The sequence below is a fragment of the Nerophis ophidion genome, linkage group LG15 (assembly GCF_033978795.1).
Source record: "Nerophis ophidion isolate RoL-2023_Sa linkage group LG15, RoL_Noph_v1.0, whole genome shotgun sequence".
In the NCBI taxonomy this organism is placed as follows: domain Eukaryota; kingdom Metazoa; phylum Chordata; class Actinopteri; order Syngnathiformes; family Syngnathidae; genus Nerophis; species Nerophis ophidion.
Genome location: NC_084625.1, coordinates 8,448,802 through 8,467,888, shown reverse-complemented (window position 1 = coordinate 8,467,888; position 19,087 = coordinate 8,448,802). Strand labels below are relative to the sequence as shown.

Genomic DNA, 19,087 nt, shown 5'->3' with positions numbered 1-19,087 from the left:
GACTTATGCTCGTACACTTATGGTTTGATGCTAAAATCTGTCACTCAAAAGTTGAAAATATTTTACAATAATATATTATTCAGTAAGTATTGGAAAGCTTTTCTCCTAAACTACAAAAATGGCTGATTGAACAAAGGCTCAATCAGCGCGAGGGGGCAATGTAAGGAAATGTTGATTTGCATCGTAAAAACTAGGCCTCTAAAAGTGGCTTGTTTCTGGTCGCAGCCAAAATGTGGTTTGAAGGTATGTCTTTACAGCAAAATATATGCAGACCAAAAAGAAGGGTTTTAAAAATGAAAATAAAATCATAATAGGTCCCCTTTGAAACCAGATCAGACCCAAAACGTCATGACTTCTTCCTTATCCCATTACAGACATTTTCTGAAAGACCGATACAAAAAATCCACTTAGAGCTTTTCCCCCCAGATTGGCAATATGCTTGTGGCGATGGGGGCGTGGCTAGAAGCATGGTCAATATGACATCATATAATTTGCATAATTGGTGCTGGGGCATATATATTCACGTCCGCTTTCCCACAATATAAACAGCGTGCCTGCCCAAAGACGTTATAACTGTGGAATGATCGAGGGCGAGTTCTTGGTTTGTTATGTGGGTTTATTGTTAGTTCATTAACATCCTCCCAGCGCGGTAACAACACACAACAACAACGGTCACGTTTTTGTCTGAGGTAAACATCAACGTTGTGACACTCTTAAACAGGACAATACTGCCATCTACTATACATGCATATGGTTAGAAAAATAGTGACAGAGAATAGAACAAGGATGGACAATTCAACCCTTAACTCAACAATGAGTAGATGAGTGTTATGTGTGTATATGTGTGAATAAATGAACACTGAAATTCAAGTATTTATTTTATATATATATATATATATATATATATATATATATATATATATATATATATATATATATATATATATATATATATATATGTGTGTGTGTGTGTGTGTGTGTGTGTGTGTGTGTATATATACATACATACACACACATATATATATATATATGTGTGTGTGTATATATATGTATTTATATACATACACACACACGTATATGGGGCTTCACAGTGGCAGAGGGGTTAGTGTGTCTGCTTCACAATAAGAAGGTCTTGCAGTCCTGGGTTTAATCCCAGGCTCGGGATCTTTCTGTGTGGAGTTTGCATGTTCTCCCTGTAAATGCGTGGGTTCCCTCCAGGTACTCCGGCTTCCTCCCACTTCCAAAAACATGCACCTGGGGATAGGTTGATTGGCAACACTAAATTGTCCCTAGTGTGTGAATGTGAGTGTGAATGTGACTTGTCCAGGGTGTACCCCGCCTTCCGCCCGATTGTAGCTGAGATAGGCGCCAGCGCCCCCCGCAACCCCAAAAGGGAATAAGCGGTTGAAAATGGATGGGCATATACCTATTTTAGGACTGTCCAAAATAACGAGTTAACTTGTGTCCTGAGGCCCTGCAATGAGGTGGCGACTTGTCCAGGGTATACACCGCGTTCCGCCCGAATGCAGCTGAGATAGGCTCCAGCGACCCCAAAAGGGACAAGCGGTAGGAAATGGATGGATGGACTTGTGTTATTAATTACAGAAAATGATAGCATTAATATGTGTAGTTGCAGATGAATCTCATAATTATTTTTTATTGTTTTTAAATTTTCATTATATCAATTTAGTGTGAGCTCCTTTACCTTGACATCAGGTGGTTACCTTAAAAGCGGCGTGGGATTTATATAAGTCAGTGCTTAGGTCAATGCATACGTGTACATAATTTTGCTTCAAAATAAATCCCTGACAGGAGTTTAGATAATACCTTTACCAGGTTTTGAGCAAATAAATTATGTACACTTAAGTAAAACATTTAAAACATGATTGTGTATGACAGGGGTCGGCAACCCAAAATGTTGAAATAGCCATATTGGGCCAAAAATACAAAAACAAATCTGTCTGGAGCCGCAAAAGCCATATTACATATAGATAGTGTGTCATGAGATACAAACTGAATTAAGAGGACTTAAAGGAAACTGAATGACCTCAAATATAGCTACAAATGAGGCATAATGATGCAACATGTACATATAGCTAGCCTAAATAGCATGTTAGCATCGATTAGCTTGCAGTCATGCAGGGACCAAATATGTCTTATTAGCACTCCACACAAGTCAATAACATCAACAAAACTCACCTTTGTGCAATAATGCACAATGTTAAAAGTTTGGTGGACAAAATGAGACTGAAAAAGAAGTGGCATAAAACACGTCCTAGAAAGTCGGAGAAAGTTATACATGTAAACAAACCATGTTCAAGGACCGCCAAAATTAGTAGGAAAAAAACGGCGCTCGCCAAATACTCAAATGAATGAAGCATGTTGAATATAAACATTGTGCTTTATAACAATGAGGGAAGTTTGTGTTATGTTTGTCCTCCTGCAGAAACCATATTAAAACAAAAAATTAATTTTTTTCCATTTTTTATAAATTTTTGAAAAAGCTCCAGAGAGCCACTTGGGCGGCGTTAAAGAGACGCATATGGCTCTAGAGCCGCGGGTTGCCCACCCCTGGTGTATGACATTCTGACAATGAAATTGCATTTGTGCCAAAATATTCTATATCAAATTTATAGGTTTATTTATCCATGCATTTCCAACCACTTGTCCCTTTTGGGATTGCGGGGGGTGCTGGAGCCTATCTCAGCTGCATTCGGGCGGAAGGCGGGGTACACCCTGGACAAGTCGCAGTTATGTAAGCAGGGTATTTCACTGTGATTAATCATGATTAATCCATATTTAAAAGTGTGATGAATTTGATTAATATAGTTCATTTGACAAAACTATTTGTTAAAAAGGCCCCCAAAAATTATACATACATTTAAATCCAAATCTGTGTCATAAGTAATAATATTAACAAATATTTTTCTTAGATATTTTGCTCCATTTTTCAATTGTTGCTGCTTATATAACACACATAGCTGAGAATTTTTTAAGTTGCTAGAGACTTATCCAATCCTTGTACTGGCACTACCTTTATTAAAATGACAAGCAACAAATCTAGCATCTTTGTCTGATGTTATTGGAGACTACTTGTGGTTAGAGACTCTTCTGAAACTCGATTTCGGCGACGAACGGTGAGAGAGAGCTGCAGCGAGCCTGATGTCAAAGTGGTTTCGGCAGTGCTGTTTCGATGATCAAAGTCTTTTTTGGGTGGCAGAATTTTCAGTGCATCACTAGTCCATAATGCGTAAATAATAGTTTACCGTATTTTTTGGGCTATAGAGCGCACGGGTATTCAGGCCGTACCCACCAAATTTTAAAAGAAAAAAATAGTTTTACATATAATGGCCGCACTGGAATAAAAGTCGCAGATATATAATGGTACGGGAGATATTTGTAAATGTTTATATAAATACCTTAATTGTTTGCAAACGGTGCTTGTCACGCGGCAGTAAAACGGCTGATCAAACAAAGCAGAAGTCATCATCATGAACCCATTAGCTGCTGAAGCTAGCTCTCCAGAGTGAAATAAACTCAGTAATATCACGGTGACGTTTTGGTGAATTTACGAAACTGAAACAATACAAAAAGAGTGATATTGTGATTTATTAATGCCTACACAGACACTTGTAATCCTGTTAGCATAATCGCTAATGCAAACAACGCTAGCTTTTTTTACATTATGATAGGGCGTATGAAAACACTCCTACAGACATCACATATGGGACGGTTTAGTAAGTAAGACTTGTTTTTGTTATATTGTAAAACTTACAAACTTTGCTTGTAGTGATGAATAAGGAGTCCTTTCAAGCAGAAATGCTATGAACTGTTTTACTTCCGGTTTAAAGCATTAAACAGGAAATATATTTTCAACCCGCAGCACCTGCAGTGAGTGAACTGCTCCAAAAGATGGCACCATAGCACTAACAATAACACACCTTTTCAGTGTCTGTCGGTGTAATATGAAAACTATTCATATGAGGCGGTATAGCTCGGTTGGTAGAGTGGCCGTGCCAGCAACTTGAGGGTTCCAGGTTCGATCCCCACTTCAGCCATCCTAGTCACTGCTGTTGTGTCCTTGGGCAAGACACTTTACCCACCTGCTCCCAGTGCCACCCACACTGGTTTAAAATGTAACTTAGATATTGGGTTTCACTATGTAAAAGCGCTTTGAGTCACTAGAGAAAAGCGCTATATAAATATAATTTCACTTCACTTATTCATTGAATACAAAACATTATGGTTGTTGGCAAAGAAAAACCCATAAATTAGGTGCACAGTTTTTTAAGGCCGCAGGGCTAAAAGCGGCTTATAATTTGGAAAATATGGTATATATCTCTTCACACAAAAACCTAAAGTTTAAGGAATGGCGGCTTTTATTTTTTACATGTCATGGAAACCCTGGGCCCCTTATAAAAGATGCTGAGTGAACGCCATTGTCTGTCTCGCCATCTTTGTCTCTGCGGGGCTGCTAGCTAGCATTATACAGAAGCGTTAATGTAAGGTTATGTAATAAAAACAATCTGGATTAGACCCTAAAACTAAGCAGTTGCTCCTTTTCTGATTTTTGGGCATTTCCTGGAAGTTTCATGAAAATCTGTCTCTAAAATTTTAAGTTGTACGGCCCCCATGCCCGACTTTGGTCACCCTCTGCTCCACACCAGGAAATCTTAATGTTGTTTTGCTAAACATATACTTAGTAATTTGTTTCAAAGATGTCAGTTAAAACATGGAGGGTATGGAATGTGTATGTGTGTAAAGAGACATGATGTGTGTGTGTGTGTGTGTGTGTGTGAGAGAGAGAGTGGAGGAATCTGCGAGCTCATTGGCTGACAGCTGGCAGACATTTTCCACACTGGTTGGCTAAACCCCGCCCCTCTGCTCCCCATCCCCCTGCCCCCTTCCACTGCCACAGTGAAGCTGACACACGTCCGATGATATCTCAACACTTTATCACGTCAGTTCTAAACTCCACCGTGCGCACGCACGCACGCACACACACACACGCACTACACAACAAAATAGAGGAGGCTGTGAGGGAGCTGATGCAACAGGGAGGAGGAGGAGGGAGGGGCTGAGAAAGTTTCAGGAAATTGAACAAGATGGAGACAGGAAGGAAGAAAGATGGAATAGAGCATGAAAAAGTAAAGTGAGCGCTCTTGATAGTAGTGTATGCAGTGTGTGTGTATGTGTGTGTGTGTGTGTCTGTCTGTGTGTGTGTTGCGTTGCTGTCAAGAGAGTGCGAGCGTGGAGGATGGGCGCTGGCAGCTGAGTGTGAGATGGAAGCAGCAAAGTGATCTCCTGTGACTCCGCTTAGTGTCAACTTCCTGTTGCCAGGAGACATAGACTCTTTCATAACTTTGGGTTTTTTTAACACCAGCATCCATGTTGGCACATTGAGCTACACTTCAGTTAGCATCCATGAGGGCTAGCACCCTGACTTCAGGTTCAAAGCACTACCAGCTTACAACAGAGCTTCTCAAATAGTGGGGTGGGCCCCCTGAGCGTCAAAGGACTTCCAGGATTAGCATCTTTTTTCATTCTTGAACAATACGGAAGCCTCCAGCTAGGTGGCAGCACTGCTCAAATTAATCAACAGGTTCAAGGACTGTCGGTTGTGCTAAGACATGAATGCGTTTATGAAATAAAGATATCCTTTAAAACAGGGGTCTCTGACACGCGGCCCGCGAGACATTGTTTTGCGGCCCCCACCTTAATATGAAAGTTTAATGTTAGTGCGGCTCACAAGTTTTATATGAATGGCGCTTGACAGCGTTGTGTTATTTGGGTCCAAAATGGCTCTTTCAACGTTCTGGGTTGCCTTCCCTGGCGTTAGTGGAAAAGCGGCAAATGAGTGAAAGCAAACGTTGCCATGGAGACGAGGGTTTTCTTACGTGCCTGGCTGCAGTCACACCGCGACACCTGTCCGTCCGTAATAACAATCCCCGATAACCTGGACCAATTCAAACCGTTATTTGTTTTTTTATTGTTTAATTTGCATTGCCTCACACGATGAACACTACATATATTTCTATATGGCGCCGAATAACACTCCGGGAGCCGTCACTTTTTTGCGCTCGCTTTTAGTACTTTCCCAGCTATTATCCGCCGACCACCGTGTTGCTTTAGGGAGGAAAATCGGAACGACACACATTGCGGAATTTACATTATTCTCCGTATGTCGGCTAAATACAAATATATTCCACAGCACCAAACATGTCTTTTTCAAACCCTGCAGTGAAGGTAATGGTTCGTGATGTGCAAAGACAATTCCAGGAAAAGTGGGAGATGCAATATTTCTTTGTTAAGCACAACGCCACCCCGACGTGTCTTATTTGCACAGAGAAAGTTGCGGTGCACAAAGTGTAGATAACAAAAAATACCTCTGTGAAAATGTAAAAATAGATATAATGGCATTATGTAATAAGAAAAATCTGACACATTGATACTATTATTGAACAAAATAGATGACATTCATCTTTAGCTTTTTTTTACTAGAAGTTACGAATTACATGATGGCGTTGCGATCACAACCCTGTGCCTTACATAATGAATAATTGTGATTTTGATATTGATAAAAAATAGTGTGCTTATTATTTTAGCCATAGTTGTGCAACCCTATGTGCAAGACTACATCTCATACATGAACACTGATTTTATCCATTTGGATAGGTTGATTGGCAACACTAAATTGGCCCTAGTGTGTGAATGTTGTCTGTCTATCTGTGTTGGCCCTGCGTTGAGGTGGCGACTTGTCCAGGGTGTACCCCGCCTTCCGCCCGATTGTAGCTGAGATAGGAACTAGCGCCCCCAAAGGGAATAAGCAGTAGAAAATGGATGGAAGGACAAAAAGTGCAGTTACGTCTAATGGCCATCAGGTGCCCTCTTGCAAAATTCTTACATTTGTTTTTATTTGTTTATCTCTTACCTCCATAAGGTGCCCTCTTTCACAATTTTCATTTTTTTTTTTTTTTATTGTATTTGGGCTCCAGCACCCCCCGTGACCCCGAAAGAGACATGGGGTAGAAAATAGATGGATGGATTTTGTCATATTACTTTGTTTAATGTGTGTGTTGCTTTCATATGCACATTCAATTTATATCTGAGGTACATACAACCGGGTTCTTATTCACAATAATTTTATTCTACAAAGGAAATCATTTTGAATGTGTTTTGTTTTTTAAATTCCAACTTTTTTTTCTTTAATATTTCAGTATAGGTACATTTAATTGTTTTTATACATTTGTTAATACTGCGATAATAATGATAATCATAATAATTTTGGTCACAATAACCATAATGAGAAATGTTCGTACCGTGACATCCCTACATGTGGTAATCACAAAGATTATCTATTTAACACATACACCTTAGGCTTAGGTCAGGCTGATTGGAAAAATAAGTATTGTCCAAATATACTCATGAATAACTGATTAAAAATACATTTACATACAATTATCCATCCATCCATTTTCTACCGCTTATTCCCTTTGAGGTTGCGGGGGGCGCTGGGGCCTATCTCAATGTAATGCTAAAATAAGTAAACTAAATTCATATTAAATAATAAAAAATATGTCAATACTGTCAATAAAATTTAGGTGCAAATAGAAATACAGCTTTTCCACGTTAGTCATAATTTTTGCGCTTAAGACTGACTTTGACTTTAGCTCCAGACTTCTTCTGTTTGAGATTGTCAATACTGCTACAAGTGGTGTGTATTACAACAGGCCACAGCTGAGAAACACATGACGGCCTAACAGTGGGTCCTGGTCCTATGATTAAGGAACGCTGCCCTAGAATGTACATTGCACAGAAGGACTGGCATACTAGTACTCCATTGAGGCCCTGCATCACAAGTTAGCTTCGGATGCTACATTGTAGCGGTGACAAAATAGTTTAGCTTCTTTATCAGAAAACGCTACACGGCGGGTGTGATAAAAGTGAAACCTTGTCTGTTGTGACGCCTATTGTGCGCCCATTCTGAGGAATGTTGACAGGAATCCGGTTGGCGTGCCTTGCAGAGCGAGATGCAGGAGTAGAAGGAGGAAGAAGGACAGTTAGGAGGTAATAAATAGTCAACATATGGTCACCGGATCCTCCCCCTCCTCCCTTGTGTTCATGGCTGATGCTAAACTCAGACTGTTAGCCGACACCCGCTAGCACGCCTTCAAAAAAAGAAAAAAAAGACACCAACATGGATGTAACGTGGAGAAACAAGAAGGGTTTTTACGTCTGGGATGTTGACTTTAAACAGCAGGTGTCACTTTTGACGGTTTGCGTCGTTGCGAGAGCTGGCTAATCAAGCTGCAAAATGGTAGCGAGTCGCCTAAATGTGACTTGGAGTGTACAATCCATCCCCCAAAAACCTGCCGGACTGCTTAGCTGTCAAGTGTTACATCCTCACACAGGTGCATCACACCAGGAACTCCTCGCCGTGAGTGACGGCCCGGAGCAGATGTGGTTGTCTTGCATCCTTTTGATCACGACAAGCAGAGTCATTATTAACCGTGTTAACGTTCGAACTTAGAAATGAGGTCAAAGGTAACAGTAGAAGATTGTAGGATGACTTTGACTGCTGTATCCATCTTTCATTTCCATCTAAGAAGCGCTCCATCCATCCTTCCTTCCTCCTCCTCCTCCTCCTCTTGCAACCATCTGTTGCTGTTCGTTTTTAGCCGGCTGTAAAAACTGCTGCCCTAGCACTTCATCAGCCAATAGTGATACTTCTGTGTGTGTGTGTGAGTGTGTGTGCACACGAGATGTTAACGTAAAACAAAATCATGCAGCGACACAGCTGTGTGTTTGTGTGTGCATGCACCTGCCACTATACCTTTTAACGACACAAGCAGGTCATTGATTACACACATGCAGGGACGGTTGTCAGCAGTCGTCGACATCCTTTACTTTCCTGAAAAAAACAGGAAGTAAACTGATTAATTAAAATCATACAAACTGAATGTGTGTGTTATTGTATTTCTTTACTGTGAGGACACTTTGTTGAGTCCACACAAGAAAGGTGTGTTCTCAATTATAATGTTTTTTATAGTTTATCTTAAAAAAAAAAAAAAACTTTCAGCCTTTTTCTAACTGATTCACACACACACAAAGCTGGATGAGGAAGTGGCCAGCTCTGGAGAGCGTCTTCCTGTGGGGGAAGCTTAACAGGAAATGGTCATCATTTCTTCTCCTTCACCATCATGGTCCCTCCTCATCTCTTCAAAAACTTTGTGTGTGTGTTGGGTCAGTGGACAGGTGTGTTGGCACTATGGGGGACACGTTGTAAACTCTCCCCCCTAGTCCAGTGGGCGGCGGGCCAAGATGCCTCTTTAGGACAGGGGTCACGCGGGCGCCACAAATACATGATGCTGCTGCGACCTCCGTTTGTACTCTCATGACTTTAACGTGTCCCTGGCCTTTATGATGTCGTAAAAATTATGTTTTCTTAGTGGTTTCCTTATAAAAATGAGTGACAAGCTATGGGCGCCATCTTGTGGCTATCATGTGACATTGTTTTACTTCGTGGTGCGTTTCAGTAGCAGCCATGGAGGACGCCACAGAGGAGTTGCAGGAAGTGGAAGGAGCCAGCCCGATGATGAATGGTGAGGAGGCGGACTTTAAAGAGGACACGCCTCAGAGTGGCACAACAGGTGTGTTCGTGAAAGGCTCTTAAGAGTGATTTAAGGTGTAATAACATGACCCCGCCCACTAGATGAACCTGACGCGGCCACCGACGAGACGCTACAGAGTGGCGATCAAGGTGGCGGCAGCGGGGGAGGAGACTTGTCCTCCATCAACGCCATGATGTCAGCGGTAATGTCAGCAGCGGGGTCCATTAACGGTGAAGGAGAAGCAGGAAGTGACGCCACCTCTGGCCCCTCCCCAAGGTAGCAGCATGGCCGACGTGCCACCATTACCTTTGTGTTTAAGCAAAGTTGAATAAACACTGATGATGATGATAATGTGCTTGAAGCCCCTCCCCTAACAAGACATCAGCTCAGAGAGCGCCACCCGGCCGCAACGTACGACGCATCCAGGTGAGCAAAAGCCCCGCCCCCATTTTCGAGGTGAAGGCCGTCAATCCCATCCTGCTGAGTCGTCCGTTTTGTCCGCAGCAGGACGTCAAAGAAGACCACTCGACTCACGTGTGTCCACTGTGCGACAAGAGCTGTCAGAGTCAGCATCAGCTGACCATGCACATCAGACAGGTGAGCAGTTACTTCAACTTCATGCCGGAATTGCCGCCATTGACGATAACCGTGGACATTTTCTGCCCGTAGCACAACACCGACGCGGGGGCGACGGACCACTCGTGCAGCATTTGCGGCAAATGTCTGAGCTCGGCGTCGTCGTTGGACCGACACATGCTGGTGCACAGTGGCGAGCGACCATACAAGTGCAACGTCTGCGGACAGACCTTCACCACCAACGGGAACATGCACAGGTATGTGCTCGCTCTCCTGCCTCTTCACCATAAACTCCCCTTCGAGCCAGGAGGAGTTACAAAGTAACACAAAACCCAAAACACACAATGCCTCAGTGACAGGAAGTTGGCCATTAACCCGTTCTCCAGTCGACCATGATTGGAGAACGACTCCACTGGTCCTGTGTGTTTGTTTGGGGGGGGGGGCTGTACAGGAAATGGTACATCAAACCATCCAACCCCCCACTCTATCTCTCACTCTTACACACACGCACACAGGGATACGCCCATCATTTATCAGTTAAAGCCAGCCTCAAACATGACAAAACAACGGTCCCTGCAGTGTGTGCGTGTGTGCACGTACTTGTGTGTTTTTGCGTTGAAACATTTGTTGGCATACGGATGTTTTCTATCCGGTGTGAACAGTCGCTGCCGCCAACACTGTAAAACACAGGTGTCAAACTCAAGAATGACACCTGATTGAGCTAACAGAATATTATTATTAAATCTCCAAATGTTGTTTTTATGGCGTATTATTTTAAATGGAAAAATGGTAAAACATTTTTTTTATGTTAAACTGGCAGCTAAACTCAGAAAAAAAAAAACAAACTGTGGTACCAGGTTTTCCTGTGGATTTCCAAGATACCCGTGGCAGTGGGTGCTTGGTCGGTCACAATGACATCATCATATAATTTGCATAGATTGCGATCATTTTCTTTAAAAAGGCTAAAACATGTACACATACATTCAAAAACAAATCTGTTATTAATTATAATTCATGTATCCTTTTTTTCTATCGTTTTGCTATATTTTCAGTTGTTGGTGTTTATTATTATGCAATGGACTTGATTGAATTTCCTTTAAAAAAAAAACAACTAGTAACAAAGTTAACATCTTTTGTGGGTGTTATTATAGACTGTTCTCATGTTTAGAGACTCCTCAATGTCCCTGACGATAGAGGTGTAGCAAGCATGACGTCTCACTCGTTTTGCGCTGCTGCTCCAGTTGGACTTTCTCTCCTGAATAACCGCCATTGTCCTCTTAATATTTGCACATTTTGTAGGTCGCTGTTCGCTGGTGTATCTCAGATACATTAAAGTTACGTCCACATTGCAGACATGCAGACTATGCTCCAGACAATCCCGTGCATCTTGTTTATTACTTCATCACATCATCCAGTTTCAACAGCGCTGTCTTCGGTGATCAAAGTTTTGGCTGCCAAATTTTGGTGCATAAATAGTGCGCAAAAGGTTATATATATCCATTCACACTGTAACGACCTGGTGGTGGTAAGGTTTTATATTCTTCCATCCATCTATTTCCTACCGCTTATTCCCTTTGGGGACACGGGGGGCGCTGGTGCCTATCTCAGCTACAATCAGGCAGAAGGCGGGGTACACCATGGACAAGTCGCCATCTCATCACAGGGCCAACACAAATAGACGGACAACATTCACACTCACCTTCTTGTGGTTTTGATTTGGTGTTAATTTTTCCTATGTTTGCAAACACACCGTCTGGGCCTGAAAGCGGAATGATGGAAAATGAGGAAGTGTTGTGTGAAGCACAGAGACAAATGTGTTTGAACGGGAGGTAATATCTATTGGAAGTAGGACTTTGTGTGACTTCTTCTGGAAGCTAAAATACATAATATTAATTTATATTGTTTCCACATAAAGACCTTCATTTTTTTAATGTGTGGCGGCTATGATTTTGCTGTGGCGGGCACAGTCAAATACATTATGTGGAAACCCTGGGTACTGTTTTTCCATTTACAGTAATATGTTGTAAAAAACACCATAAATTATTCTGGCAAATAAGCTGCCAGTTTTTGTTTTTTTCATAAAAACAGTGATACTGTTTTTCCATTTGTGGTAATATGTTGTTAAAAACATTGTATATTTTGGCAGTAAAATTCTGATGACAGAGAAGCCAGTTATTTTACCGTAAGCTCTATTGATATTTTTTCACTGTGTAAGTAAAAAATAAATTTCAAGTACAAAAATGAAATGCATAGGCGAATTCATATTATTCGCTGTTAATAGCGGCCCCCTGTATGCAGCCATAACTGCAATGTGGCCCGCAATGAAAACCATGGTTAGTTTTGTGAGGTTGAAAGGACAGGAACGTCTTTGAATGGAAACAAAGTGATAGATGCTCTTATAGCAACATTCAAACCAAGTGCGCACACAGTATAGAAAAACTGAAGGATGGACGTACCACTTTGATACAATTTGTGTATAAAGATACTAAACCCAATCCAAAATGGCTCCTGGGCCACACTTTGGACACCAGTTTTACTTTACGCCACCTCAATATGAATCAAGGCAGTACACTTGTTGAACACCAGAGGATGCTGAAGATTGGTCATGTAGCATTGAGGACCTTTTCATTCAAATGAGTCTGTGAACTTCATCTTTTTACTTCCTCTGTCAACACAGGAAGTTGTTTACTTACATGTTACATGTCGACAGTTTTAAAATGATATCTTAATGTAACCTGCTACACACAGTCAGCAAGACACCTTGTCCTCTGATTGGTCAATGGAGGGGTAAGAGAACAATTTAGGAACGTTCTCCCCCACTTGATTGGTGAATAAAGTACTTCCTGTCAGTCGGTGTCACATTTGATGACTGCTTGTCACAGGACCCTTTTACGGGCGTCATGTTTGCTGCCCGTGGGTTTCTATTAATAGACACTGGCCTGTCCCCTCACCTCCTTTTTTAGCTTCTTTGTTCCTATTTCTTTACCCGCAACCCGTCACATGAAGTTCGTCAGTGATTTGTTAAAGTGGAGCACTGACTAATTAACTGTCTAATGAATAAAGTCTGATAAGTTGCACAATGGCACCTCTCAACAGACACATGAAGATCCATGAGAAAGACCCGGCCAGCGGCCTGCTCCAAGTCAGTCCCCCCTCACCTACCAAACGGCGGAGGCCATCTATGAAGAGGAGACAAGGCATGGAGGACGAGAGTGGAGACGAGCCACCCTCCAAGAAGGTTACCCGCACACGTTCCCACAGTTGTTTAAGTTGAGCATGTAGGAGGTGGAGCTAAAGGATGATGTCGTACAGGTGATGGAGGACTCCGCCTTTGAGGAGTCCCCAGTGGGGACGACTACGGCAGCAACAGCGGGTGCCCGGGGCGTGGACGAGGAGCTTCTCCCCTGTCCCATCTGCTTCAAGACCTGCAGCAGCAGACTTGAGCTGGACACACACATGGACACACACCCCGACACCACACTGAGGTACACACACAACGCAGGGTTCTAAACAGCCATTAGCCGTCAAGCCCCCATGAAGATAGTCTGGGCTCCATGAAGACAGTAAATGTATCCATCTGTTGGGGTCAGGCAATGAGGAAAGGGGGAGGACCAACAGGATGGATGGGTGAGGTGGGGGTTGATCTTTCATGGTCCACTGAACCTGGTTGCCGTGACAACTCCTCTATCCCCCTCCTTCTCAAATGGCAACAAGGACAGTAGTCTGTCACTATAGCAACACAACAGTCAACACAAGTTTGAGCGAGTAAGGATGAGGAGCAAGGTATAAAGCAGGAAGTAGAAAGAAAGACGTCAGCAGGTGGCGCTAAGCACCCAGTGGAGGGTGTCAAGAATATTTAGCAGTAAATCCTCACTAATCAGTCCATAAGAGGATACAGTGTGGGAGGAGTTTGGGGGTCAGGTGGTTCAGGTTCCTCTTGGTTGACTGAAGGTTTCTTTGGACATGTAGAAGCATAAAGTGAGTGCGTCTTAATGAAAAACATCTACAGCTACTGACAAGTGTGATTGTAACCACTTGCACAGTAATTTACAGTAGACTAGTTATCCATGCTCAAAGAGAACTATCGCCACCAAGCGGCCATGTTAAAAACAGTTCCATTAAAAGTACATCTTCAAGCTAGGAACTCCCAAGAGAAGTTCACGTTTGAAAACATGTCCTTGTTCTGTTTCCAGGTGTGACTTCTGCTGCCTTTCTTTCCGAACCCACCGTGGATTGTTGCGTCACAACGCAGGCGTCCACAAGATCCTTCCCCAAGACCCCAGCGGCCGCCCCTTCATCCAAAACAATCCCTCCATCCCCAGCGGATTTAATGACCTGGCCTTCATTGATTTTTCCTGCAAGAAGTTTGCTCACATTGCACAGGTAACCACCCACCACCGTCTTTGATAAGGTCGCTTCCTATGTGTGAATCTCGGCTAAGTTCTCACCTTGTGGCCTTGGTCAGGTCTGGTGCGAGACGAACCTTCGCCGCTGCGTCAGTAAGTTCCATCGCTTTGTGTGTGAGTGCTGCGACAAGGCTTTTCCACTGCACTCAGCCATGGAGCTCCACAAAAGCACCATCCATATAGACACACCCAAGGATGCTATGGAACACAAGGCTGCAGAGAGGAAAGAAGAGACCGCTACCCAAAAAAATGATGTCAAGGAACGTCAGAATGACTCCAAGAATGGTCTTTCTACCAAGCAGTCCAATTTCTTGGAGGCACTCGGTCTCAAGCACATCTCTAAGGTACCGTGTCTTTTTGACTGTAAACCAAGCGGTTCTAAGTTCAAACAGATGAAACAAAGACTTCTGCTTCTTTTACTCTTAGGTCAAGTTGGGACCCACAGATGATGAGATCCACCAGGCCCACTTGGACAGCATCAAGGTGATCCATGTGGAGCAACTGAGCTCCAGCCTGCCACAAGACCACGCCTACCTGGCAGGAGGTCTAGGTCTGACTCTGGGAGTGGGCGGGGTGACGGCACTCAGCATCCCCCTGCTGGACCAGTCAGGCACGGCGTCCACTCTGCAGGGTCTTTCCCAGCGGGACGCCCTCAGCTTGCTCTCCTTGCAGCCCTACCAGGCAAGCTTCCGCATGCAGCCTGATGGTGCTACCACCGCTGCTGGCGCAGCAACATCTGGCGTCAAACCCGGCGAGGTTGGCGGGATCATGGAGCTGGCAGACATACAGCAGATGCTGAAAGTGGCCACTACATCCCCCAGTCAGATGGGATTGAGCATCCCCACACTGGCCAAAGCTGCAGGGTTCACTGGAGGACAAGGTGTGTGTGGTCTCGCAAGACATTGTGTTGTTTAAAACGTTTGCATCTCTTAAAGAAAATTGTTTTTTTCTTCCGTGCAGGTCAAGTCCAAAACCAAAAGGCAATGCCTCCATTGAAACCCAAACCTCCAATCACACCTCGCACCAGCCTTACTGCAACAACACCACCGCCCCTCCAGAGTTCCCAGCAGGCTTCGCTGGGCTGTATCAGTCCCAGCCTGCCGCCCCCGACCCCCACCCTTTGCAAAACGCCCTCCTCTTCCTCTTCGTCCTCCTCATCAGCAGGCGGCAGCCACTTGGAAGCTGAGTGTCCTCTGTCTGATTCACCGCCTGCAGCCACCACCGCTGTGCATGAAGAGGAGGGGCTTAGTCGGAAGAAACCAGGAAGCAAAGCAGTTAACGAGGGCGGCGTCTCCAATGCTGGCTCGGCTAAAGGCTCCTACCCCTGTCGCTTCTGTGACCAGGTGTTCTCCTTTTCGGGCGTCCTGCAAGCTCACATGCGCTTCCACCTGGGGATTCTGCCTCACCAGTGCAACATCTGCGATTACGTGGCCCCCGACAAGGCCACACTCATAAGACACTTGCGCACGCACAGCGGCGAGCGTCCGTACATTTGCCGTGTCTGCCACTACCCCTTCACTGTCAAGGCCAACTGTGAGCGCCACCTCAGGAAGAAGCACGCCAAGACGTCCAGGAAGGACATCGAGAAAAACATTAAGTGTGTCTTTTCAACCACGCTAAACGCCACCACCGCTCTTGCCACAGGTACCACCACCGTTGATCCTGGTACAGGAAGTACCGGAGCAGAGACGGTGTGTCGGTTTTGTGGTGAGGACCTGAAGACATACCGGGCACGGCAGATCCACTTGCGCACACATAATGGCTGTCAGAGGAAGCCATTTGAGTGCCGACGCTGTGGCGCTGCCTTCCTGGCAAAGCGAAACTGCATCCACCACCTGCTCAAGCAGCACCCTGAGGTGCAGGAGCGTGAGATTGAGGAGCACATTGCTACGCTTCAGCCGGCTGCCTCTGTCACCTTTGTTCGCACAGCCCCCAACAGACTGAGTCAGCCACCCATGCAGGCAATCAAATTGGAAGCAATGACTAACCCCATTTATCACGAAGAACTGGATCAGCCTCTGGACTTCTCTGCCAAAGGTCGCGGAGGTCTTGTGGCATCTCCTGGGGTCAAAATGGAAAGTCTCTCCCCTAGTCTAGACTGCCCAGCCCTAGACGAGCCCATTGACCTGTCCATACCCAGCAAGAGGCAGAAGCGGGAAGCCACCATTATCAGTGAGAAGCGGGAGATCAAGATGGAGCAAAGTGGCATTAACATCATCGAGCAGCACATTGTCGCCAAAGAAGACAAGATGGTGGCCACACTGCCTGTGGGCTGCTACCAGTTCACCCCTGGATCCACACCTCCCCCTACCTCCCTCGCCAACCTCAGCACATCTACAAGACCTCAGCGCCTCAAGCCCCTCCTTCCTAAGCCCGTTTCCTCATCCGTAGCTCCTCAGACCGCCCTGAAAGAGCTCCCGCCTCTGGCGTCCATAGCTCAGATCATCCACTCAGTGTCCGGCGCGCCGGACCTGCTGAAGAGGGAGGTGGCCACGCTAGAGGCGAAACCTCAGCCGGCTTCTGATTCAACCTCAGACCTTACGGGAAGTTCCGCCCTGCAGGAGCCACCAAGTGATGACAACAGCAGGTGAGAAAGCGACTCCAAGCATCATCCAGCTTCATATCATTAATGAATACTCATGTTTGCATTCCATGGTTCTGTCCAAAAGGAAGAGAACTAGGAAGAAGACCGCCACCCTCGCCATCAAGGACCAGAGTGTTCTGAGCAGCGCTGTCGACCTTGAGTCCAGCGGCGAGTTTGCCAGCGTGGAAAAGATGCTCGCCACTACAGACACCAACAAGTTCAGCACCTACCTGCAGACCGGGGCGGGCGACCTCACATCCAAGAAAGGTCACACAGAGCAAAGGTTCAAACACACACACTCATACACACTTGAAACTTGACAATTATCTCTGTGAGCAGATGCCGAGAGAGCAGGAGGAGGCGGGGACAAGGACAGCGGCCCGAGAGAGGAAGCAAAGACATCTGTGTTGCTTCCTCAATCAAAAGGGAAGAAGAACGCGTACTCCAACTCTGTCCAGAAGATGACTTGTCCTTTCTGTCCTCGAGTCTTCCCCTGGGCCAGCTCCCTGCAGAGACACATGTTGACGCACACTGGTAACGCTTGCCTCGCTACAACTCTGTGTTCGCTGCCATCTTGCTGTGCTCTGTCTGACCTAAAGTGTACATCCATTTAAGGCCAGAAGCCCTTCCCATGTCCACGCTGCGACGCATTCTTCTCTACCAAGTCCAACTGTGAGCGACACCTTCTGAGGAAACACGGCGTTACCAACAGAACACTGCGACGCAACGGTGCCGTTATCAAAAAAGAAGGCGACGAAGGCTCACAAGAGAGCGCGGGTAAGAAAGCCGCTTGTCGTCGTCGTCAGATATGATATTGTGCAGGCTCTGACTCTACTTCCTGTTACCCACAGAGAGTCAGTCCGAGACAGAGCAGCTTGTAACAGAACCACAGAGCGCTGATGAGCCTCCAGCCTTTGATGCCGACCCTTCCACTGACCTCAAAGACACTCCCTCAGAGTCGCAGGGGGAGGAATCGACTCCTACCAGCCCCACCCACAGACCCAGCCCTGGTAAGCCCCCACTCCTAGCACATACTAATTAAGAACACACTCATTAGTTGATGATGTCATTATGAATGTGTGTTACCAGGGTCCAGTCCTGCTCAGCAAGTAGAACCACAATCTCCTAAAAAGCCAGATCTACAGGGGGCAGCGGAGACAGAAACTAAACTAGCTCCCAGTGCCAAGGTAACAAGTCACTTTCTTATACATATTATCTTTATTTGTTAATTTATGACTAAATCAATTTATATTCATCTATCATTAGATGGAGAACGCCGACGATGACGACTGTCACAGCAACAAAAGTTTGGACCTCAACTTCGGCAGGAAGCTCATCGATTTCAAGCTGTCTAGCTCCGCCCCCTCCACAGAGAGTCCACAGGAGGTGACAGATAAGGACAAGACTAGCAGCGTCAACGCTTCCTCGGCTTGCACCACCCCCGCCGCCAAGCCTCAGCCTGAGTACAAGCACGTGTGTCGCGTGTGCATGAAGAGTTTCCGCTACGCCACCACCCTCGCTCGCCACGAGAGGGCGCACCTGAACGAGGAGACACCGGCAAAGGCGATGTCGCCGCAGAAAGAGGAGGAGGCAGAGAGTGATGTCGCCAAAGAGCCAGAAGAGGAGAAAGATGAGGGGCCTAAGAAGGAGGTGGAGCCTGACGAGGGCGGCGGTGGGAGCGAAGCAGGCGAGAGCAGCGAGTCGGAGGACGAGGACAAGGAAAAGGAAGAACGCAGTGACGAGGAGGAGCCAAAGAGCAGAGAGGGTGGAGACGCGTCGGGAGGTCGAGTGGACAAACGCAAGAAGATCTGCAACGTGTGCGCCAAACGCTTCTGGTCTCTGCAGGACCTGACCCGACACATGAGGTCACACACAGGTAGGCCCCAACCACTCGCTATCGCTTCCTTCTC

At 45.3% G+C, this 19,087-nt stretch overlaps 1 protein-coding gene across 4 annotated transcripts in view; it reads left to right on the top strand.

Moving 5' to 3' along the window:
• rreb1a (ras responsive element binding protein 1a) overlaps positions 1-19,087 on the top strand; it is a 39,985-nt gene that overhangs the window by 15,974 nt on the left and 4,924 nt on the right. For 2 of the 4 annotated variants that reach the window (XM_061921433.1, XM_061921435.1), the window contains 17 exons: positions 9,537-9,650; positions 9,713-9,887; positions 9,974-10,037; positions 10,116-10,208; positions 10,281-10,444; positions 13,284-13,425; positions 13,500-13,672; positions 14,381-14,570; positions 14,653-14,937; positions 15,020-15,473; positions 15,554-17,180; positions 17,263-17,444; positions 17,517-17,711; positions 17,793-17,954; positions 18,029-18,187; positions 18,267-18,364; positions 18,444-19,053. In XM_061921433.1, coding sequence (XP_061777417.1) covers positions 9,537-9,650; positions 9,713-9,887; positions 9,974-10,037; positions 10,116-10,208; positions 10,281-10,444; positions 13,284-13,425; positions 13,500-13,672; positions 14,381-14,570; positions 14,653-14,937; positions 15,020-15,473; positions 15,554-17,180; positions 17,263-17,444; positions 17,517-17,711; positions 17,793-17,954; positions 18,029-18,187; positions 18,267-18,364; positions 18,444-19,053 — 4,887 coding nt within the window. The remainder of the gene's footprint in view (positions 1-9,536; positions 9,651-9,712; positions 9,888-9,973; positions 10,038-10,115; positions 10,209-10,280; positions 10,445-13,283; positions 13,426-13,499; positions 13,673-14,380; positions 14,571-14,652; positions 14,938-15,019; positions 15,474-15,553; positions 17,181-17,262; positions 17,445-17,516; positions 17,712-17,792; positions 17,955-18,028; positions 18,188-18,266; positions 18,365-18,443; positions 19,054-19,087) is intronic. The other 2 variants (XM_061921434.1, XM_061921436.1) reach the window with 2 other exon arrangements.